We start from the raw sequence: 24,213 nt of genomic DNA, 5'->3' as shown, positions 1-24,213 counted from the left end.
ATATATATATATATATATATATAGTGTAGAATTGTAGCTGACATTCTGCTCTGCTGGGGTCTAGCAGACCCAGTGGTGCAGGGGCTGTGTGTGTGTGTGTGTGTGTGTGTGTGTGTGTGTGTGTGTGTGTGTGTGTGTGTGTGTGTGTGTAGAGTGGAAGGGCTCTACGCTTGTAACGCTGGGACGAGGGTTCCCAAACGCCCCCTCGATAAGGGCTATGCTGGATGGTGAGAAGTAGTGTGTGTAGGGAAAGCGAGTTTTCTCTCTCTCTCTCTCTCTCTCTCTCTCTCTCTCTCTCTCTCTCTCTCTCTCTCTCTCTTTCATATTCAAACGTTAATGGGCGAGTAGTTTTTTCCTCTGAACTCGTTACTTCAGAGAAGATGCCTTTACCCTGTCGGTCGCCGCCTTAATTGTGTTTACCTGGAACACAGCCTCCGCCCCCCTCATACACCATCTCAAAACGGTGCTTAAGGTCTCTCTTACCTTACCTAGCCCGCGGTGAAGGCCAGGACCCTCCCCGTGAGAGTCCCTGTAGTTGACAGAATCTATGAGGTAGTGATACTTCTCTCCCGTTTTCTTTGGCTACGGCTCATCTTCCGTTTTCTGTCTGATTCTCGTTTTCACTTCCTGTTTGTTTCCCTGCTTACCTTAATCATCCCTGGTTTTCTCCTCCTTGAACTCATCTTCCTCTCCGCCCTCTTTCCTCTTTGACCTTTGACCTTTCAGCCTCTTCCTTTCTTTGAGTAGTCAGGGCGTCCGTGTAGCGGCACCAGCTTGGGACACCCCGAGTCACTCCTACACGATCATTGGTGGTGACGTGGAGGAGAAGTCGCCATATAACTTACACCGAGCGGTAATTCTGGCCTATCAATAAACCTGTCAGGCGCTCATTTCGCTGAGAATTGCCTCGTTTACTGACCTCGGTCGTCGGTGTTAAAGTTAGACGCTGGTGCAGTCTCAGTGTTCGAGGTTTCGACGGCCTCCTGTTGCTGCTTTGTGGTGTTGGTGCAACATTTTCCTCTTTAGTGGTGATCAAGTTTGCGTGTCATCCTCCTCAAATGAGGCCGATGGTTTTGTTCCCAATGTGGGTTTTCTCCCCAGATGAGGTTGGTGGGTTTTCTCTCATGGTTTTCCTCCGCAAATAAGGCAGATGGTTCGCTCTCTTGGTTTTTTCCCCTGTTCTTTCCCAGGCTCTTAACGAGAAGCCTGGCGTGTTATTTCGGGATTCCGGAGTCGATGGACCTACACGCAACACAAGACTCTTAATAGATGATGACAGGCTGGGTTTTGCTGACCTTCAAGACGAGAGAGAGAAAAAAAAAAAAACTAATGATCCTCCTCGCTCAAATCTCTGATTCTTTCGCTCTTTAAGAACACTCGTTTAAACGTCACCCATTCATGATGTATGAAATTGCATGACCAGAAGAACAATGCGGAGATTATCCACGGCCGCACTGATCGTGTCGAAGGGTGTAGAACGCCTCGGATGGACACAGTGGCGATGACTGAATGGGAAGACGGGGAGGTAGATGAACTTCGTCGAGTCAAGAAGACAACGAAGGAACCAAAACAGTTGGGTGTGAGGCGAACCTGACGAAGATGGATGAGCCACAATGACTTCGTGGTGCGTCAAGGGCATGTAATTTTGTCTTTTGCTTCTGTCGCCTGGGCCATCTTCACCATCCTTCTTCTTCCTCTTCTCTCTCTCAGCCTTTCCATTGCTGGAACTGACCGACGTCTCTCTTGACTTGCTTCTGTGGAGCGCAGCTTGAGAAGGTACACCATAAACAATACAAAGTGAATCCAGGAAGGCTTGGTTCCAGACCTGCATTTTTTTTAGTTATAACACTGTTGATATAAGAAGCAAATGCCAAAGTAACGGTACAGTCAACAGAAATTATTGATATATAAGTTTCAACACAAGGGTCCCGAAACCACTCGGTTGACTGCAGATATCTTGTACCAAATATATTGGAAGACGTTCATGAACCAGGCGACCGTGTTGTGGACTTAGCCTTGTACTATCTGCTGTGTTGTGGCCTTGCACTAGCTGCTGTGTAGTGAACGTGGCCTTGCACCAGCTGCTGTGGTAACCTTGTAAAGGCAGAGGCACTTACACACTGGGGAAGGGGTTGGGAGACCACTCACGATCATAACAAAAATGTATCCCCAAGGGATCGAACCCTAGACTGTCCTTAACATTATTATTTAGGCGTTCTAACCCTCGTGAGCCAACGACTAGTGGTGGAGTGTGGCGTTGGATGTAGCCAGCGACATGTGGTGGAGTGTAACGTTGGATGTAGCCAGCGACATGTGGTGGAGTGTGGCGTTGGGTGTAACCAGCGACCTGTGGTGGAGTGTGGCGTTGGGTGTATCCAGCGACCTGTGGTGGAGTGTGGCGTTCGGTGTAGTCAGCGACCTGTGGTGGTGTGTGTGTGTGTGGTGCGCGGTGTTGCCAGGGAGGGCGGGGCAGAAACAAGTGACAGTTGTGTGTATTGATGGCCTGTTTCTTATCTCCTCTGTGGAGGGACATGGTAACAGTATTGCCCGCAGCTCCCTCATGCTAAGGTCAACCTCCCCTCACCCACCCACATACATTCCCTGGCCGCCCCAACCTCCCTCCCCCACAGCACTGGAAGCAAAGTCACGGCTGCGCCGGAAGTGGTGGTGGTGGTTGTGGTGGGTGATAGTGGTTGTGGTGGAGGGTGATGGTGGTTGTGGTGGAGGGTGGTGGTGATCAGGTGGAGGGTCAGTGGTATTGAATCGGTGGTGACGAACCACCTGAGGAATGTATGTGGTCGTCGCCAGCTGGGCCTGGGACACGCTGGTCTTGTTTACCCACTCAGTAGTTGGCCATTCAGCTGGTGACGCTCGCACTCGCCAGCTGGCGCACCACGCCTATCATCAGTACTTTATCGTAATAATGTACCCAGGTTTTGAAATTAACATTCATTCAAATAGATGTTACTATGTTGCTTAAGATGTTCTGCAGGTTAAGGGGTTATGTTGGGATTCCTTCGTAAACTGTTTACAACACCCTCCATCTTGAAGTCATGTAAACGAAAGCTATCTTCGGACATGACTTCCCAAGCCGATCTGAATACACCAAAACATTAGCCTTGTTTCCTCAAAATTCCCCGGTCTCCACCATTCGTTGTTGATATTTCAGCTTAGTTCTTTGTACGGTCAGAAATACTTTGTATAAATCGTCGTAATTTTCTTGAAAGATCTTCAGGAGCTGGAGAGGGAACAACGGCCCTCACTCGGGGCGTGGGGCGCGGGTCGGGTCGTGGCGGCGGGGGGGAAGGCCGCTACCGAGCCGCGGGAGGAGAACGATCGCCCGTGCTGCCTCGCCTCTCCCTCACAGCTGCCCCGGACAGTCCCGCCTCACGACGCCAGAACATTTGGCGAATTCCTCTGCGGTTGGGGGAGATGATCGAGTATTTTCATCGAGGGGGATTGATAACCTCCCCGCATTTCTCTACCTGCAGTGCACATCATTCATGCCCTAGTAGAGCAGAGGAATGAAGGTCTATAGTTTTTTTTCTTATTCATTTTGCGGGAAATGTTTTAAAAAAACGTTTTACGGATCTGTCATTGTGCTGGGTGATCCATGCCGCGATGACAGGAGCGCGGGCTATATTTTTAATGATTAAATCCTGGTCAGACATCGACGATAGGGTTTTGAGGGAACATAGGGAGAGGAATGAATCGGCGTGTGAATACCACAACAGGAGGGAGAAGGGAAATGCCATTTAGTCGATACGTCGCTGTTGAGAGGAAGGACCACTGAAAGGGGGCCATTTAGTCAGTGGACAGTCCATTTGTATTTTGTGAGTCACATACTCAACTGACTGATTTAGAAACCTTCGTTTTAGATGGTGAAGGATCTCACCATAGCTTGCTGAACCGTCCCTAGGTCGAGCCTAACGCCTGCTGGATGCATCATCATTGCACATCAGATTAAGTAAGCCATGGCTGATGTGGGCGACACATGAGCATGATGTAACGCCTGTGTGTTGCTGGCTGGCCAGGGTGTAGCCCACGGGGGAAAGTTTCTCAAATTGATCATCAACACATGATGGAGACACGGTGGATAGGCTCCTGTTCATAATGACCATAGAGTGAAACACACGGAGTTAGGCTCCCAGGTAGAGCCACGCACACTTTAGTGCACTGGAGGTGGGTTCCTTGAAGTGGCTCACACTGTGGAGCACATTGAGGGTAGGCTCCTCAGGAGAAACACCTCTCATCCACCAAGGTTGCTCACCTTTCCAGGGGTCACGTACGTGGAGGTGAAGTGTGTGTGTTTGTGTGTGTGTGTAAAGACACGCCAGGCCCGAGCTCGACTCGGCTCCTGTTAATGATAGCTCATTTTCGGATGTTCCATTACTGGCACAGGTCGTGTGTGTGAGTTCTCGGTTGCCATTAATGGCACAGGTCGGGTCTCTCTCTCTCTCTCTCTCTCTCTCTCTCTCTCTCTCTCTCTCTCTCTCTCTCTCTCTCTCTCTCTCTCTCTCTCAGTGTATGGGCGCTTTTAGGTGTTTGTCATGTATGGTGTAAAATGGTTGGGTCAGTTTCCGTTATGATTAACCTGTGTTTACTTTTCCCAAAACATCTGTTACTTACCACGAAATTTTTAAAGAATTTCTCGTTTGTTATTTATGATAACACCAAGACCAGTATCTGTGAGAGAGCCCTGGTGTTACCCGGGACCTTTCTGAAGGCTCCTACTGCTCAAGGCTCAGCTACTCCCGGTAGCAGGGGAAAATAGGTTCCTTTGGAGTGAGACTTTGTCACCAAAGGTGGCTTTTCCCTTGCCATTGAATCTCGAGTAGTAGGAGTCCGGAAACTCATTTATCTATCTATCTATATATCCATATAGATAGATATTAATAGCAAAAATTGCAGTTGATGTAATTACCGCAATGTTCTGTAATTTTTTGTATAAGATTGTTCCCCAGTCACTTGTATGATGAGAGTGGAATTAAGGCAGAATTTGTCCTGAGTCTTGGCTGCATACTTAAAGGAATTTACGAGTTCCCGGGCCTTCATTACAGATAAATCTTTTGTGTTTTTTCTCATTTTCTTCGCAGACTTTTTTTGCGAACCAGGCTTCTTCATTTTTTTCTGTTATCATTCAACACATCCTGATATGTATATTTTCCTCACCAGTTTGTATCACGATTCCCATAAAACGCTGTAGAAATAATGTCTGATGAATGCATTGTACGTAAAGGTGAATTTAACCCAGCTGAAATAACGAATACATTTCCTAATATAGAATTTGGATGGGTAAAGTATGGACAACCACTGAGAACATCTTTGTACAAGTTTTCTTTGTTCTCTACCATGGCATTCGTATAACCTTTACTGGGTGAATAAGGGAAGCTTTAGCTATCAATATTTGATAATGGATTTTCAGTGCTTTATCAGGATGTGATGAGCAAAAGGATCCCCCCTTGCTGCTCGCGACTCAATGTAAACAAAGTCGCATGGAGCGCGGGACGCTCGTGCGTTCACCCGCCCTCACACCAGCAGCTGTCCCAATATTGTTTTATTCTATTGTGATGGGATGAAGTTGGGAGTCCTGTTTATCTGACGGCCGGCACGTCACGTAATCATGTTTTTAATGCAAAACACAGACGTTTTTCATAGTCGTATCTTCCGCTGGTGTAGTTTACGACCTGAGTCGCATATATATATATATATATATATATATATATATATATATATATATATATATATAGAGAGAGAGAGAGAGAGAGAGAGAGAGAGAGAGAGAGAGAGAGTTCTTTTTTGTGCATGATTATGTTGACATACGTAATATCGGCCTTTAATACGCCAATTCTAGTTTCAGCCCTGGCAGATGTAACGCCTGAGGAAGACCTGTCTATTCCTTACCAGTCAAACGTCAGATACTCATTTGGACCCCGTGGCGTGTTTGTTGATAACACCGGCTCTTGTGAAAGGGAAAAGAAAAATCTAGTGTAAGAAATTCTTTGAAGTATAAAGAAAGTGGAGTTTATGATCACTTGAAAGATCTTTGTTAGATACGCTGAAGAAACCTTAGTAATGTTTCGCATAAACTACGTCCAGTCTTGTAATTAGCTGGGGTTTTTACATGTAAAGAAGCGTGGCTGGAGTAATGGTGAGTGCTAGGCAGACGACGCCCTTAACCTTCAGACGGGGTTGACTAACTGGTTTCTCTCCTTATTTAATACTTGAAGAACTCTCAAAAGGGTAAAAGTCGTACATCTTGTATGAACATTTGAAGCAAGGCAAGGGTGTTGAGGAGGTGCTATTGAAAACACAGAAGTTAGATGTGAGTGCTGCTAAGTATGACAAGTGGTGCCACTCTCCGTATATAGAGATGATATATGGGAAGGTAGCACCACTTGATCGCTTACACGTACGAATTATTCAAGAATCTGTAGGTGTAAATGCAAGCTATTGTTATGCGAAAAAGAATTTGAATAAGACGCGAGCACCACTTTTAGCCTGTAGCCTAGTAGAGTATATGAAGCAACTCCAAAGCCTACCCTTTTATATTATGGAGTTGTTCGTGGAGGTGTGGTAAATACAGCTGCCAACACCAGGGAACACAGTGATTTACTCGACACCGCATGAAAGGCTCCTTCAAGAAGAAAACATTATACACCAAGCAACCAGAAAGAAAAACATTATACACCAAGCAACCAGAAAGAAAAACGTTACACACCAAGCAACCAGAAAGAAAAAGTTAGACCACAAAGATTGTCGGGAAATGAACTAAGAAATGAAACTTGAACATCGTAATTAAGAATATCATGAGCAGCTAAGCCCGAGAGGAAGATAGATTAAGAAATGAACGCTGAATATCATCGTACTTATGAATATCATGAGCGGCTGGGCCCACAACTGACACGCACACCGTGACGACCCAGATCCTGAGTGATGGAATAATGAAGTAGAGTGTAAGATTACCCCCCCACGGTAAAGTAAAGGCGCCGAGCCATGTAATTCTAATGAATTATGTAATTCAAATGAAATTTAATGAGAAACAAACTGTTATCCCTCTGTAGTGCCAGGATCCATTGTTCAAAGTGATACAGACGATAGTAGCAATGGAGAGATACCGGATACCAATAATCCACTCATGTGGCAACCCTGGACACATACCAAGCTACCCAGCTAACTGGTGCGTCAGACAGAACACTATAACACGAAAGACGTTCACAGATCCGTAACCCAGAACAACATCCTCTCATAAATTAAAGTGGACTTGGCTGGTGTCTTCCCGTTCGGAGCTCCAGTGTTGGTTTTTTATTTGTGATGAAGCTTTGAATTTCGCGGCTGGTGTCGAGGGCTTGTTCAGGGCTTCGCTTCGGATATAGTTACGTGTTCCGGATCCATTTTGCATGACGGTAGACAACGACGAACGCCACCTCTCCGCCTCGTTCGTTCCGTGTCCTACTGGAATGCATTCAACTCGCTGCTAGCTGAGAACAGGCCAGCGTCAGCCGCAGTTGACCATTTCTTCGTGATAGTTGTTTCTCCAGTGTCCCACTGACTGTGGAAATAGAATTTTAGATGCAGTGAAATGCACGTGCGTCACGAGAGGAAGAAAAGTGCGTCAGGAGAAGTAGTAAAGTTGCCTCACGGGAAGCAATAAGGTTGCGTCGCTGAAAGGTTGCGTATGAAGCGTAAAGTTTACCGCTCCTACATTCCCTCCCCTCTCCTCTCCTCGTCTATGCCTGGCGTTGTCTGAATTTTTGTTTCTGTCTCTCTTGCATTGTTGCTAACTCTCTGTGTACCAGTTTGTTTGGGTGTGTGTATAGCTGTTTGTATACGTGTTTTTTGTCGATGAAACTTTTGCAGAATAACTGACATTTGTTCCTCTACGTAACTCATGTCTTCCTATTGTATGTTTGCCCCGAGGCCCAGGGATGCACACGTCCGAGGCCCCAGGTGCCCCTGCCCCGGGGGTTGCCCGCACTATGGGTGCACGGTGTGGCAGAAGAAAAGCGGTTGGGCGTGTGGGTGCGGCAGGGGAGGCGTGGCACCGCTATTGATCGTCGGGGGTGTGTGTTAGTAGTACCTCCAGTGCCACGCTAGGCCGCGCCCTGGGTCGCCGCCACTGTGGCTGTACTGTCCAGCCTGTACAGCAGCCATACCCGTCTGCAGGCTCTGCCGTCCGTAACTCTGTCCACCCGGATGCGACTCCCTCCGCTAATGGGTTTCGTTTTCTGTCCGTATTTTTGTCTGTTGGTCTCGGTGTTTCATGTCATGGTAACTGTCTCTGTTTACCTCCTCATTGACGTAGCTCATTCCGCCTTTAGTTTCCTCTATGAAGATAGTGATAATGATAAAATTATCATTACTATCATTATTATCATAATAATAATAATAATAAGAAGAAGAATAAGAATAATGATAATTATTAGTTTATTATTATTATTGTTATTATTATTATTATTATTATTATTATTATTATTATTATTATAGATCGCCTGAACATCGCCCCACAACATGTTTAGACTAGGTTAGGTTAGAGTAGCTTGGAACAGTTTAGTTAAGTTAGGGGTACAAGCTTAACCTAATGTAACCTAGACTAACCCACCCCAATCCAATGTTAGAGTCTAAACAAAAGTTAGGGGAGTTAGATCTTTAATAATAGTAATGATAACAATGATTTCATTTTTAACGCATTGACTGCCTTTTTTATCGTTTTGCTTATAGATATATCAGTGTTTTCTTTCGTATTTTTGTCTATGATTTTTGTATGAACAAAAGATTCTTCTTTATTGTCTTTTGTCGGTCTTTGGGATACTTCATTTTCTCCTTTCCATTTCCTTTTGAGAGCGTCATCGCTCTCCAAGAATCCGTTTTCTCTAAAGTTTCATAGTGTAGATTGTTGGATCTTTTAACACGGGCGTATTGTCCTCCTCCGAAGCAAAGACTGAAATAAGTTCCTGTGAAAACCGCAGTTTGGGAACAAGATACTTGTTTGAGTCTTAGGGTGTCATTGCAAGCCGAGGTGTTCTCTGGGGGGGGACATCCCTTTTTTCCGGGGGTTAGTAGGATTACAGGCTTTAAGGGGGTGAGTGTGGGACAGTTTATGAACCTCAGACTGGAACAGTCTTTAAGAGTCCCATGTCACCTGTGGTTTCCTAGACGGACTAGTCCCGGGTCAAGAACCTCTGCTGCCATACCAGGGGCCATCGTATGGTATAAAGAAAAATATCTTGCAGAATTAGACTGTGCGATATGTGAAGATTTAGAACTTATGGACTTTGCGGACGTGTCTTGAAGGACTGGCTGACTGACCTTGGGGAGGGTCCCGATAGACTGGCTGACTTTGAGGAGGGTCTTGATAGACTGGCTGACCTTAGGTAAGGTCATTATAATACCACTTAGTGAAACGAATGGACTTTTGCTCGATGGATGGGGTAATGGTGGCGGGGGGAGGATGGAGTCTTTGTACCGCATTATGAAAGGTTAGGGAGCTGCCGTCTGCCTATTGCCAACACGGCATTTAAAGGTCTTACTACTGATCCTTATCAGTTATGGCTCTAATTGTTGGTGTAAAGGTGTGTAAAGTCATATATCTTGGCGGAGGTACGTATTAACCCAGGGCAATGGCGGCAGCATATTTCACGTCTAGATGATATATATATATATATATATATATATATATATATATATATATATATATATATATATATATATATATATATTACTTTTCTGTGATCATCTCTGTGTGGTCACAACTGTTGGCTATTCAGAATTTCATTCATAATTCCCATACGAAAATATTTCCAGTCATTATAGAAAGAAAATACAGTATCTTGTGTAACACTTCAAGCTACAGAGAAGAAATATCTGTCACTCATACACACATTTCATGAGGAGAGCGATGTTAGATATTATTGAATTTGATTAATTGAATTCTCGGTGAAAAAAAAAATTCATCCCAGGACTAGACATGAATTTAATCCTTGCTGCAAAGAAAGGATGTAATCCCTAGGTCAAAGCACGAGTTTAATCCCGGTTACAGTGCGAATGCAATCCCCGTTACAAAGCTCGAGACAGATTGTGGTGAGTATGTTAGCCGGGTGATGGACGTGGGCTCGTAACGGCCCACCAGACACACACACTGAGAGGCGGCGGAGAGCCGCATCTGTCTGCCCTCGAGATATCCCTCTCGGGGGGACTGGCTGTATATCTGATGTAGGCAGAATCCATATTGTTTTTACTTTGCGAGGGAGTTAGAGCACCAGACACTTATCAAAATTCATAATTAGGACACTTATTTAAGACCTAGGAAAGCGAATATTCCGTTTATATGTAACTCAGAACATTCCCTTTTTTGTCGTGTAAGGGAGGAAGAAAGCTCCTGTGTTAGACTGTCACGATCCTTCGTTGTATGAGGAAAACGATCAAGTACCTTCGTTTGATAACTGTTGGTGGCAGTCAGTATGATTCACGCTTGAAAGCTATTTTTAAGAAACATAGCCAGAACTCCAGCATGTTCTCCAGGTAACAGAAAACCAGCGCCTGTAGAATGCATGAATACATTAATGAGATGTTCGTCAGATCACTTTGCATCCTGCTAAATAATGTATGTGGCCAGCTTGGTTGTAATGAATGCGTGGGTCTGCAGGCTGCCGCCACAAATAGCATGGTTGACCAGCGGCAGGCAGACCCTCATTCCCGACAGGGACGTCATCGTTGGCGGGGTCCTACCAGGTCATAAATGATGTGCCAATTAATCAGACCGCAGTCGTCTGATTACTGATTCACTGGTTCTTATACACAACCTCTTAAACGTTTTGATATCATTTATCAAAGTAAGTTATTTTCATCTTTATTTATTTTTTTTAAACCAACCCAACGTTTCATGTGAGGAATTGTTTCCATCTCCGTCCCTCAGATCACCCCTTCACCACACCCCTAGAGCATCCATCACCCCACCCCAGAACACTCCTCACCACATCCCTGGAGCATCCATCACCCCACCCCAGAACACCCCTCACCACACCCCTAGAGCATCCATTACCCCACCCCAGAACACCCCTCACCATTGCCCTAGAGCATCCATCACCCCATCCCAATAGCATTCCACACCCCACCCAAGAACACCCAGCTCTTTGTCTCTTGTATGATCCCCTCCTGTCCATCCATTCTCTGCTGATGAGATTTTCTTTGTGCTAGAATTCCAAACAAAATCCTTGCTATCTTCTGTCGTTGTATCTCTGCTCCACTTGATATGCATCGTTTCTCTTTGTTCAAGACGCAGATCGTATTGCACGGGAACGCTGGGAATACCTTAAAAAAAAAAGGTAACCACACTGAGGAGATGGTATCCACGCTCTTTAAATAAATATGTCTGCCGCCGAGAACTTTCGTGGCGTGACTCACTCCCCTTAACTATACAGTTCCTCGACGTTGCTGATGCTAAGCTCCCGCAATTAGCAGCCACCAGAGCGTGGTATTGTTTCTCTAGGGCAAAAGGGGTGTTGCGAGAGAGAGAGAGAGAGAGAGAGAGAGAGAGAGAGAGAGAGAGAGAGAGAGAGAGAGAGAGAGAGAGAGAAATGATTATTTTCGAAAAGAAAATGATAATGCATTCAAAACTAGAATTGGCCCTGTCCAACAGATTATTTTTGAAAACTTTTTTTTCTAACAGTATTTTAAAACCACACCTCGATCAAAAAAAAAAAAAGAAAAAAAAGAATATCTTTGACTTTAAAGGTCAGTTTGCAGCGTAGCATTGAAGGTGATGGGCAGAGGCGATGATGTACGTACGTTTCCTTTTATTACCATTTGTCTTGAAAACATTGCAGCGGTTAGCTACACCAACTGTGTAAAGCACACCTTAAAGGAACTTTGCAGTTTGTGAAGTGTCTCTGTGTCCTTAAGCTCTATCCACACTTATACTGATGGTCACAGTCCACTCAGTGGATGATGTCGCTCCGGTCATGGTACTGGTAACAACTCATCTGAAAACAAGCGATACAGTCGCTTGAATGATAATTTGTAGAGGTTACATTTTTAGTTATAGATATATTAGAAGTATATATTCATCATGTGTTTAAGTAGACATACCTTTCTCGTCATCCCACTTGCTTAACTTCATCTTGTTTGGATCCATGCGTCCCAGCACTAGATTCAAGGGCGACGGAAGCGGCATCAAGACGTGTGCGAGCAGCGCGCTGTATCCCGTTCCCACTGACGATGGGCCACAACGGCGAGTAACGGTCTCAGCTGAGTCCCGCTCCAGTCGCTATGTCTTTCGACTTCTTGTCTCTTGTTATATGACTGAACCTTGTCTTGTATGTGATCGCAAGTCTGGCTACTGTATTGAATGATATTTGCCTGGATCGTGAACGTAGCGTGCCTTGGCGGCGACCATCGCTAGTGTGGATACAGCCTTACCCGCGCCAAGAAAGTACATGTACTTCCCCGACCCCACCCAATTCTTCCGCCATTGTTGTTAGTTCGCTCGGCCGCCTCTGGCATCTTGCCCAATCGCGTCTAGGCTGCCAGACTAGAAGGATTACATCGTCTCTTCAAGAACTGTCTGGGATTTTCCTCCCACGTTGGGGTATGTAGGGTGACCCCAGTCGAGGGAGTCAGTCAGTCGTGAGCGTGACAGAGCGGCTTTAAGTACGACACATTGGTTGTGACTGTAATTTGCTGGGTGTGGACACCATACATTAGTGTAAAGAGTGGAAGTGCCCCCTTAGTGATATTTTGCTGAATAGTAGTTTGTGCGTATATTTTTTTCCCCGCCATTTTAGGAAAGCTCAAGGTTTATTTATATCTTGTAGTGTGTAACTCCACCTGGGATAGTGCATGCCGTAACCTCCATACTGTATATTCTCATAATCCTACAGCATAAAGTGAGAAGAAACTCCCGTAACTATTTTCGTCATACCTGGCACCATTGTTATATATATATATATATATATATATATATATATATATATATATATATATATATATATATATATATTTATTATACTTTGTCGCTGTCTCCCGCGTTTGCGAGGTAGCAAATGTTTTATTAAACGTTTGTTTAACAAGTACTTTAGATGTGCTCACACGAATGACCATTAGCGACAGCCTTGGTCACATGGAACGTGGACCTATGTAGGTAATAAAGATGTTTAGGTAGATATGGAGGAGCGGAAGCATCGCTGAAAAGAATTGCCTATGAGGAGAAATTCACGGGGGAACAATTACACAATAATTAGGCCAGAGACCCTCGAGCCAATCATCCCCAACATGAACTCACGTATTGTAAGAAAGGGAAAACAAAGCTTAATAGACTCTTGTGACCTTTGTATGAAGTAGATAATTAGGAAAGAAAATCCATGGAAAATGCGAGAAGTATGAACATGAAACTGACTTCGACGAGGCAGTTCCTGTCTGTCATGAGTATGTTAAAGGGCAGACTTTATGACTGCCTGGCGTGCATAGCCACTGAAACCAACGTTCACACGACCCGAGAATGTTACAAGTGCACTCAAACATTGTAATAAGTGTCTGGGTCGTAATTAGAACTCTCTTTATCAGGGAATTAAGATTTATGATTTGATACCCACTACGCGTCATCAGTGTGATATTTCGCAATTAATTGTAAGAAATAAAACTGCACGAGCATCGTCTCGCCAGAGTGGTAGAATTTAACGATGTCTCCCCTGTGCTTGAACTGTTTACTGAACTAATAATTCCTTGCGCTAAAAGTTCAAATTACCACAGCTTCAGATCTATCGCAAAAGTCTTCATGTACATTTAGATACGTTTTAATTAGACGTTTATATGATGCTCATTTGAAAAGTGGGCATTTCGCCTCTACACATGTTCCCTCTACATCCCTCAATCTTTGTTGCGCGTGCTCGTCTCCCCCGTTCCTCTCCCCTGCTTACTCTTCCCCTTCCCCAGGACCGTGAGTCCACCTCCCCCTACCCCAAGCATGAGCTGGAGGCAGCACAGCAGCGAGTGGCAGGTGTGCGGTATCGTGGCAAGGGACCCGCTTATTATGCTCCTCTATAATTAACGCCGGTATTTGCACATCACCCACTACCCCTGGGGAGCATGTTCGTTATTTTTCCCCCAGTGAAAAGAGGAAGAATTTTTTTTTATATTCTCCATTATTTTTTTTGTATCGCTGGGAACATATGCAGAGTTGTATATCTTTGCCTATCAGTATGTTGACGTTACGTCCACAGTGACCGTCTGAAAACAGACTCTTTGGTGTACCAGCATTTTTGTTATCGTCCGTTGGTGGGTGGGTGTGTGGTTTCGTCCCTTTGTTTCTGCCCTTTTTTTTTTTTTTTTTGAATTTATAAGCGTTTGAAGGAAAGGATTTTCGATTTCTGTTCCCAAAAGTTAAGATTTTTGTATACGATATACAGGTGTACAGTATTGACACAGTTGAGACAAAATTTTTAATTGAAATATCTTGTATTATTGCAGCAGAAGGAAGAAGTCTATGTGAACATTATAATCTCATCTTTTTTTAAATCATAATTTACTGGAAAGGCTTGTATCTCCTACTTCCACACTAAATTTTTTTTTTATACTTTTAACTATTTTGAAAAGTGATATAATAACTGCTAATTTGTCAATCAAAATAGTTACCTGTGATAGACAATACCGTTAATTTATATATTGATATGTTCAGTATTCAAAGTAGAACATAGTCTTCAACGACAAAAACAGGAAATTTATTATCTTTTTTTTCCCCGTGTTGTATTTTGGTTGTTTCTCCTAGGAGTAATTATGTAACAACTATAAATGAATTTTATGCACTGTATCGAAATTTGTAAAAAAAAAAAATACTTTCATATCGATTTCGCTTTTCTAATAGAATGTTAAAAAGAATCGTGGCAGATGACTGTATTTTGTAGTAAGATTATACACCTATGTATCATTCATGAACATAATAAGTCAAGTATGGGAAAAAATCGGGAATCCTTTGTTATACATGAATGTCACTTCATTTATTGGCTGAGCATCAGCTGTTCATTATGTCAGAAATACCGTATGTATGTTGTTATCAATGGGGTTGGTTTGTTATCAGGGCTTCACGCCTCTCGACTGCTGAAGACGTTTGGTCCTTTAACTTCGATACAGCACCAATTGTAAATTTTAACACACCTTCTTCAGGTGTCCAAGATAATTCGTTGTTCATACATGCCCTCACAACATGGAAAAGCCCTCATGCAACTAATGTCTTTAATGACTTCAATTGGTATATCATTAGCGCTGACCTTGCGTGGACATTCTGTCTGATACATTTAGTGGACAGCGTTATGAACATTTTTCAGGGGTTGGTCGCAGTGTTGAATAGGTTCGTTGCCACTGCCAAGGTCATGAGTTCCTGGTTTTAAGGATGTTGATGTATGATTATTACTGTGTATTGTACGTCGAATTATCGGTTATGTACAATAATGAACCCTATTGTATATGAAGTTACGGAACCAGTGTAGCATATCTTTGGTTTGCGTTTGTAATCGTAAAGGCAAACGGAATGGTTAGTCAAAGCTGTGATTCATGATTTAAACATTAGGACATATTTTTCATTGCTCTCACAGTTCATACGGGAATGTGGAACCAAAGCTAAATAATGAATGTGAGGTTTATTCCTGGTACGCCTCAGTAAAAGTTGTAGCGTGTCAAAAATTACTTAAAAAGTGAGCATGGAACTTGGGCCAGTAACGGCACGGAGTAAGTGATCCGGTTCTGTGTTCAGTGCTTCGGTAACCACAGAATCAGGTTCGACTGAGGAAATCTAGTTCACCAATATCTTGTGCATTAATTTAGTCTTTGTTTCGAACCTTGAGGATCTGTTGACACCAGCATCATCAGTCCAGGCCTGGGCGGTAATTTCCATAGTTAGTTTTGATAATGTTGTTCAGTATGGCCACCGCAGACCGCAGTCACCTTAGATTTCAGTGCGGGTGAATTTTACCTGACCACGAGAGTTAATCTTTCAGTAAAAGAATTATGACGAGTGTCTGAGAGTGTTTGAGATTACCGATTATTGGTAATAATTAGATTGATATGTCCTGATGATCCTGGCAGTCGATAAACCTAAAGGTCAAATAATTATCCATATCGTAGGATGTATCATTGTTTCTGTACGACTGTTTTGCAATGTTGTGGTGTATAAATATACATTATCGTTAGTGACGTACCTCATTTTGGTAGCCAGGATCGGAGCATCATTAACCTGACGAGGTTCTCTATAAAGACTCTCAGATTAGCATGCGTGGGTGGTATTCAAACCGAAATAACTGAAAGATTGTTATCCCTATTAATGATGGAGAACACATTCCCATAGGAGCTAAAAGGCTCATAATGAACACTGTTCTCGTGACAGGAGTAACATATGGTGCTGAAACGTGAACAGTTAACACGATCGATATAATTAGAATGTTAGTGACAGAAACGAAGCGAATATGAATCATCGCGGGCTAAAAGATAAAAAAAAAAAGATGGATAGAACACGAAATGGAGAAAATAGGTAGATCTTTTAATGCAATATAACTGACGACAAGAAGTGAATAAGCAATGTTCGGATGGCTGGGACATGTAGAGAGAATGGACGAAGAATTGATATGTAAACTGACATTTTCCTGGAGACAGAACACGAGGCAGGCCTAGAGAAGGTTGGCAACATCCAAGAAATTTGAATGGGAATACAGAATCACAATGTTCGAAAGACAACGAGAGGATATGTGTGTGTACTGACAAACGCCAAAAGGAAGAGGAAACTCTAGTTTACATAAGTAGTCCCAGAGACTCGGGGGGAAAATAAAATGTTTTGCAGTAATTGAAACGGGACGGAGGGGGGTCTGGAAGTCAGATATGTAAATATCCTTCATTATGCTGCCACGTTTTGGAGAAGTCAGATATGTAAATATCCTTCATTATACTGCTACGTTTTGGAGCTTCTGCAAGGTAAAGTGGAATGGCTGCACTGATCCTTCTCAGTCGGGAGGAAGTACGTAAGTAACACTTCCCTGGTGTAAAAATCCTGTTTTCAAAACTCGTGTCGGGCGCCTCGCTGTAGTCAGGCGTCTTGATACAGTCAGCAGTCTGACTGTATCCGTCATCTGACTGCACCCGTGCACCTTGCTGAAGGAGAGAGAGTCTCCTATTTTGTCGAGTACTTTCCTCCGGGTAGGCAAGGTGGCTTCCTAGTCCCCGGGTCCTCGTCCTAACCCGGCAGCCGTCCTGACTCCGGGCGCATTATCCTGGCCACTTTAAGATCCAGTCGTGTTCCCATAAAGAAAGATATTTTCCACGAACGAAGGAGAGAAAGTTGTGGGGTGAGGGGTGGTAGCGAGGAGGGAGGGAGCTGATATTAGGGGTGCTGGGTAGGGCTGGGGTGGGGAGGGGAGGACACCAGGCTATTTACCTCTCGTAGGAGAAGTTACACAATGCTGAGAATTTTCTTGGAAATAGTTATCTTTCTTTTTTTTTTTATATATACGAAGCGGTTATTGTTCTGTAAAAGGCCATAACGATTTTCTTCTCCAGACGTTGCCGTGTGGATAAGGTTAGGTTAGGTAAGGTTAGGTTAGGTTAGGTAAGGACAAAGTAGCCGGATGGTACTATCTGTCCCTTTATCAACTGGTGTCGTGTAAAACGTACGGGACATTACTCAGTCCGATTTCTACGCGTTCCCTCCTCATTGTGGGCCACGTCTCTAAAGCAGACTCTTCCCTGCCTACATGGCCATGTTTGATATGTAGACTTCCTCCACATGTACGACTGCTCCCCAGGTGGGACTTCAATTATGCTTCGCCTTCCAGCTCCCTTCCCCATGTGGGACTCGTTTCTTCCCTCTGTACACTTCTCTCTCCATCTCTTCTTTATCATGCTTTATCCTTTTGCTCTTTCCTCTACACACTTATTCCCTCTTTATGCACTTTTTCTCCTTTGCACACATCTAACCCCTCTACGGATATGACCCGAGTTTACTTTTTTCAATGCATTTTCTTATCTCTTATCTACAGGAGATAAGTGTTCAAATTAATGCGGTAAAATAAGAGAGGAAGGAGAGCCAGGCCTGCAGTTCGGGAGCCCTTGATGGCCGCCTTGGGAACTGCCACGTCCTCTCTCAAGCCCATTAACAACGCGATACGATCGTGAACACGACCGGAAGAATTGGTGTACATGTACGCAACCTGGTGTATGTGTGTGTGTGTGTGGGTGAGAATAGCCGGAGAAGACAGACTACAGACATGAGCAATACAGGCATGGAACACACGGGGCAACACAAGCGTGGAACACACGTAGTCGTACACCAGACGTGTGTGTGTACACTCAACAGCTGTTGTCTGGCTCTCTGGTGTATCATCTCTCAGCAACGTCTTCCTCTCCTCCCCTCAAGCTTCTGTTCAGAGAAGAAGTCGACAGTGCGGGGGAGGGAGTTACGGGGCTTCACTGGGTGATTAGACTGGGAATAAGAGAGATACTGGGGAGGGGGTTTCCTCACTGCCTCACACTAATGCTCTTCAAGTTTTCTTTTTACTACCACGACCATTATCCACTAAGTTTATCATTCAACACCTCTCCCTCTTCCCCTCCCAGACGCCAGCCTCATCTCCCCACTTTCAGACGCCCGCCTCATCTCCCCACTTCCAGACGCCAGCCTCATCTCCCCTCCTCCCCGTACATCTGGAAATAATTGGACCGAGTCTTCCTCCTGCCTCTGGACCCGCCCGAGGAGTCCTCCACATCAACCCCGTGATATGATGTGATGTGAGACGGACACAGTCTATTGTGTGGCAAATGGGTGGGTTGGGCCATTCTTTCGTGTTTCCTTGCGCTGCCTCGCTAATGCGGGAGACAGCGACAAAGTATAATATATATATATATATATATATATATATATATATATATATATATATATATATATATGTATATATATATATACTTACCCTCGGCCCCCTCAGGTTGGTCTCCCCTATCTTGTATAGGGTTCCCGCAGCGCTCTCGGCCGCGTCCACAGGCCGGGACCATAGATTATAAAGTGCAGTAATGTTTGTGTGTTTATATGGAGAGAGCGCACAGGTATTGAGAGTTATATGTGTTCTGTGACCTCCTCATTGTGGTAGCTACGTCGTGGGCAATGAGGGGGGTCTTGAGAGACCTTGTGTCGGATTTTGTAGTGTTGTATGGGGGGTGTGTCTAGATTGTGAACGAGAAAGTGTAACTCTTGTATGTCTGGGGAGCTTGGTTTTAGATAAGTGTGGTGGGATGGCTTTCAAGACTTGAGTTCGGAGGGCGATTGTTTAGTGTTTGTTTGTCATGACATTTGTAATGTGTTTCTGCTGTTGTTTTTGTTTTGACGTTGTTGTATTGGTCGAGGTTAGAGATTAGTGATGGAGTGGAGTGGTTTGGATGAGAGTGGTCTCGTGGTGGTATTATGGACAAAACACTCCACATCAAGGCCGGGCCTTAATTGAAATATAAAGAGCTGATGAAAGAGGTTAAAAAAAAAGACAAGGAAAAATATTTACGAATTTTGGAGGAAGTGAAAAACCTGTCTTTCAAAAAGTGCCAGGTCATAGTTATGGGGAAAGACAAGGGAGGGTAGAGAGTTTCCAAGCCTCGAGGTGTATGGAAAGAAAAAGTTTGTATAGTTTTCTCAGAAAAACAGAATACTGTTTTTTTTTTTACCACAGGTTCAGTATTTAAATTTATGTACTATAATATAAGAAAAGGAATGAGAGGTAATTCATTTTAGCGGATTAGAATTTTATTTGGAAAATATAATTACGTTTCGCAAATGTATGTTGACGTAAGTGGCGGGGTAGAGGATCAGGTTACCAAGCATTATATTCACTCGCCAGTTTTGCTCTTATCTTTTTAGTTTTTCTTTCATTGTTTTTCGTTAAAATTTTACCAGCAGCGGAAGCCCCTTCCCCCGGGAAATTTTCCCCTTCTCAGGGTAAGCCAAACCGCCTGTGTTGGCAAGAGACTTAATTAAAACTTGGTAATGATTATTAGGCACCTTGCCCAGTAATTACTTCTAGATTAGAAGTATTAATGAATAGGTATATTTCCTGTAAACGCATGAGATAATGTGAGGAAAGAATCGTTTTTCTTTCTTTTTACAAAATTGTGATGATATAGTTGTCAAGGGTTTCTCTCTCTCTCTCTCTCTCTCTCTCTCTCTCTCTCTCTCTCTCTCTCTCTCTCTCTCTCTCTCTTGAATTTAAAGTTGTTGGCCATATTACAGTAGGTTTTCTCTCGTGCCCCAGCAGTTGTGAGCGCTGCTAAGAGTCCACCAGCATGGCGACGAACGCCTCACTGGACCTGGACATTCAGGACGGTGCGGGAGACTCGTACATCATCAACAACAATTCCTACGTCAGCGCCAAAGAGGTCTATGGTGGCTACAGGTATGTCTCTCTCTCTCTCTCAGCCTCACAGGGGGAAAAGTTTTGAACTTGCTCCACACGAGACACCACAGTACATACTCTCAGTCAAATGACATAGATGCATTGATTAGATTTAGGTGATCACTTGAGAGGGACATGGCGAAGCTTAACGACTTCCAAATTTAGGAGGAATGCGATTGGCCACAAAGTATCGGGCGCAACTTAGGTTCCTCCTTAAGTATGTGGGTTTCTCAGTCATTGCCTTTCCACACTGCCACCGAGTCAAACATTCCTGTATCATAGTTTAAAAATGACTGGCCAACAGAAGGGCCAAGTAATGGAAGTATCAGGTGACGCTCCTAAACAAATGCCAGGGGCTGTAATAGAAAGGAAATGGTGTGGTTATTGCATAATGTAAAATAAATTTGGATGTAAATGGAGTGTCAGTGAATAAACTGGAGAAAACGTATTCAATAATAGGAAAATTCCTTGAGAGCAGTTGAAGTGTATGTGTGGCAGGTTGAGGTTTTTGTATGACATGTGATATTCTCGCCCGAATATTAGTCTTTGACGAGAGGGCAGTGGGAGAGTCTAATTATATATTGTATCATGAAATAAGAAATTTACCTTAAAGTTGACATAGTACTGTTGTTGGGAATGCTCATCATCCGTAAGTCCAGTAGTCAAGCCTAGCTAAAGATTAGGATGGAGTGTGTGTGGTTAAACCTGTATTTTATCTTAATTATTATTATTTATTTACTTTTTGTCTCGTCTTTCCTACTTTTTTTCTGATTTAACCAACGTGTGACTGACTCATTGCCCCGCTGTGACATGGTGTGCCCAGGTGCGCGGACCGTGGGTTGCTTCTGCCCTTCATCTCCGAGTATACGTGGCCGGAGGAGGTGCGGGCGCTCTTGTACCTGGTTGGGCTCCTGTACTGCTTCCTGGGCGTGGCCATCATCGCCGACATCTTCATGGGCTCCATCGAGAAGATCACCAGCAAGACCCGCAAGGTGAGGAAGGACATGGGGGGTGTGACGCCAAGCTTACCAGACTTTAAGAGAAATCAAGACGAGGTTACTCACGACTAGGAAAGAGTTGATGAAAACAAAAGGGAATGATTACGTAGAGATAAAAGGGAAAGAAACATTGAAATACATATTTAATAGAAAGGTAGTTAAGGGTAGTCTTGGTAACTTGGAACTGAACTAGCCAGCATAACATCAGAAAATATGAATATGTAGGTTAGAATACGCGGGATAGAAAGGTGTGTCGGTGATATTATATAGGGAACAGATAAGGGACGATAATAAGAAAGACCAAAGAATTTAATGCACCACCTTAAAATCATCACCTGACTACTTCATCAGAGAGACTTGAAGCGCTGAGATAACTTACGATCTCTTCTCCCCGCTCGTCTTCCTCCTGACTGTTCAACTGATCCCTCCCTCCCTCCTTTCCTCATCGCCTCCCCAGGTGTACTTAACGTCCGAGAAAGAGGATGAACCCGAAGTCATCGAGGTGAGGATCTGGAGCGACGCCGTGGCCAACCTGACCCTGATGGCCCTCGGGTCTTCAGCTCCCGAGATCTTGCTCTCCATCATCGAAGTCATCGGCAACGGCTTCAACTCTGGCGAGCTCGGGCCCGGCACCATCGTCGGCTCGGCCGCCTTCAATCTCTTCGTCATCAGCGCCGTCTGCGTCATCTCGATACCGGAGGGAGAGACAAGGAGGATCAAGGATATCAAGGTAGGGTTTCCAAGGGCGTTAGGAAGGGTTCAGATTTTGAAGGTATTGAATGATAAAGTAAGGTGTTAGACACTCATATAAGAAAGTGTTGGATACGATGGTACGGTGTTTGTTACTGGGCTCGGCGGTAGCTTCCATGAAACTCTTGGATCGTGTTGGAAAGAGCAGGGTTTTGACAGGCCACACAGCCCACGCCAAGCACCTTCAAGACTTGGAGTGCCGTCATTAAATAAGGTTCGGCAGGTGTGTATATAAGGTGCTCGTAGGCAGATTCTATTACTCATAGAAGCGATTTCTCTTGTTCATTATCACTTTTTTTCCATTTCATTATGTAGTTATTTATCATTCTTTTCTCTTTTTTTTTCGTATATCTTTGCTTACTTGTGACTGTGACTCTGGGCAGGTGTTTGCTGTGACGGCCGTGTTCTCGATCGTGGCGTACCTGTGGCTGCTGATCATGCTGGTGTCCGTGTCCGTGAACGAGGTGGAGGTGTGGGAGGCAGTGGTGACCTTCCTCCTCTTCCCATCGCTGGTCATCCTCGCCTGGTTAGCCGAGAAGAACTTCTGCGGCGTCCCCAACAAGACAGACACCAGTAAACAGATAGAGCTTGGCAATTTCCAGCCAGGTGAGAGTAAGTTAGACGTTCCAGGATTTTTTTCGTTCCAGTTCGTGTATGTGGTGGCCTCTGGTGATAAGGTGATGTTCCGTGGGTACTACTACTACTACTACTACCACTACTACTACTACTTCTTCTACTACCACTACCACCACCACCACCACCACTGCTGCTGCTGCTACCACTTCTGCTGCTGCTGGGACCGCTGTTGATGCTGCTGCTGCTGCACCCCCCTATGTTGTACCTTCTGGTGTAGCTGCCAGCCACCCGTAATGCCCCTCGTAACGAGTTAACAGCAAACCCCCATCACCACCACCGCCCTCCAATCCTTCCTCTACGTGTGACGTTCATTGTACATAGAGTCAGCATGGCAGACTTCCTCCCTCCTCTGGTATTCCTGTAGACAGAGGAGGTAGATTCCTTCGTGTGGGGTTGTGTGAGAGGTAGTTAAGGTACAACTGTTGTGTTTATCCATTTCCAGAGTGATTGTAGGGTAGTTATTGTTGAAGAAGAAAAAAAAATTGTAAAAAGAACCATAATTTTTCCTTTGGCAATGTCGTTCCCCAACTTGCCTTAAGCCCATAACTCAAATTCGTGTACACATATGAGCTCAAATCAGTCATGATTTAGACACGCCCTGAAGAAAATCTTTTGGGATCTCTTGAAAAACATGTTTATACACAGAAGATCCAAGACGCTTTGTGGATTTGGTTGTCAAGCGGAGTTTTTGGGATTGAGAAGCAAGTTGGGTATCGATCCTTCTTTACATTAAGCTTCCAGGATCCAGACCTCCTGGAAGACTTACTGTGTTCAGCTTTGACTCTCTTAGTGCCAGTTTTCACTTGGTCAGTCTCAAGTCTGATAAACCTGTATATAAATATATAAAGTTCCAGCCTTTTGAAAAATTTATAAGATATAAAAGTATAAGTTCCACATCTTGGGATGGAGACATTTGAAGAAATGTTAAAAACCTTCATATTGCATCATATCCGTTCCATTTTAACATTTCTAACAGCATGAATGTAACATGTCTATACAGTATTAACAAGAATTATATTTTCTCATTAACACAGAATAGTCTTGCTGAACTAGACTGTTTTATTCATGAATGACATGTCTGTATTATACAATCTGTTATTATCAAATGTTCCATTACAAGGGAGTTGAATTCGTACCAACATTGACCATAGGGTAGTCTTGGTAGGAATTCATGTGACAGTATGTTTCTTTGTTATACATATCTATTTTGTTTTCCATATATCCTCAGGGCAAAGGAAGTATCTACCAGGTAGGCAGATTTAAGATGTTATAGGTAGTATGTTGACATTCACCCTATAGCTGTGTAGCTATGTCATCACATATATTACGTCGCTACTTTATGTTATTTTTGCAACTAGGTCAAATTGCACTGTGTATATATATATATATATATATATATATATATATATATATATATATAT

General features: G+C 43.8%; 1 protein-coding gene across 11 annotated transcripts in view; it reads left to right on the top strand.

The window, feature by feature from the left end:
* The window catches only part of LOC139760802 (sodium/calcium exchanger 2-like), a 168,588-nt gene that overhangs the window by 76,815 nt on the left and 67,560 nt on the right, over window positions 1-24,213 (top strand). For 5 of the 11 annotated variants that reach the window (XM_071684420.1, XM_071684418.1, XM_071684424.1 and 2 more), the window contains 4 exons: window positions 20,271-20,408; window positions 21,232-21,400; window positions 21,864-22,136; window positions 22,540-22,768. In XM_071684420.1, the coding sequence (XP_071540521.1) occupies window positions 20,299-20,408; window positions 21,232-21,400; window positions 21,864-22,136; window positions 22,540-22,768 (781 nt within the window). In that variant the 5' untranslated portion in view covers window positions 20,271-20,298. Of the gene's footprint in view, window positions 1-20,267; window positions 20,409-21,231; window positions 21,401-21,863; window positions 22,137-22,539; window positions 22,769-24,213 lie in introns of all 11 variants that reach the window. The other 6 variants (XM_071684421.1, XM_071684425.1, XM_071684423.1 and 3 more) reach the window with 2 other exon arrangements.

The sequence above is a fragment of the Panulirus ornatus genome, chromosome 38 (genome assembly GCF_036320965.1).
Source record: "Panulirus ornatus isolate Po-2019 chromosome 38, ASM3632096v1, whole genome shotgun sequence".
Lineage (NCBI taxonomy): Eukaryota > Metazoa > Arthropoda > Malacostraca > Decapoda > Palinuridae > Panulirus > Panulirus ornatus.
This window is presented reverse-complemented; position numbering and strand designations above follow the sequence as displayed.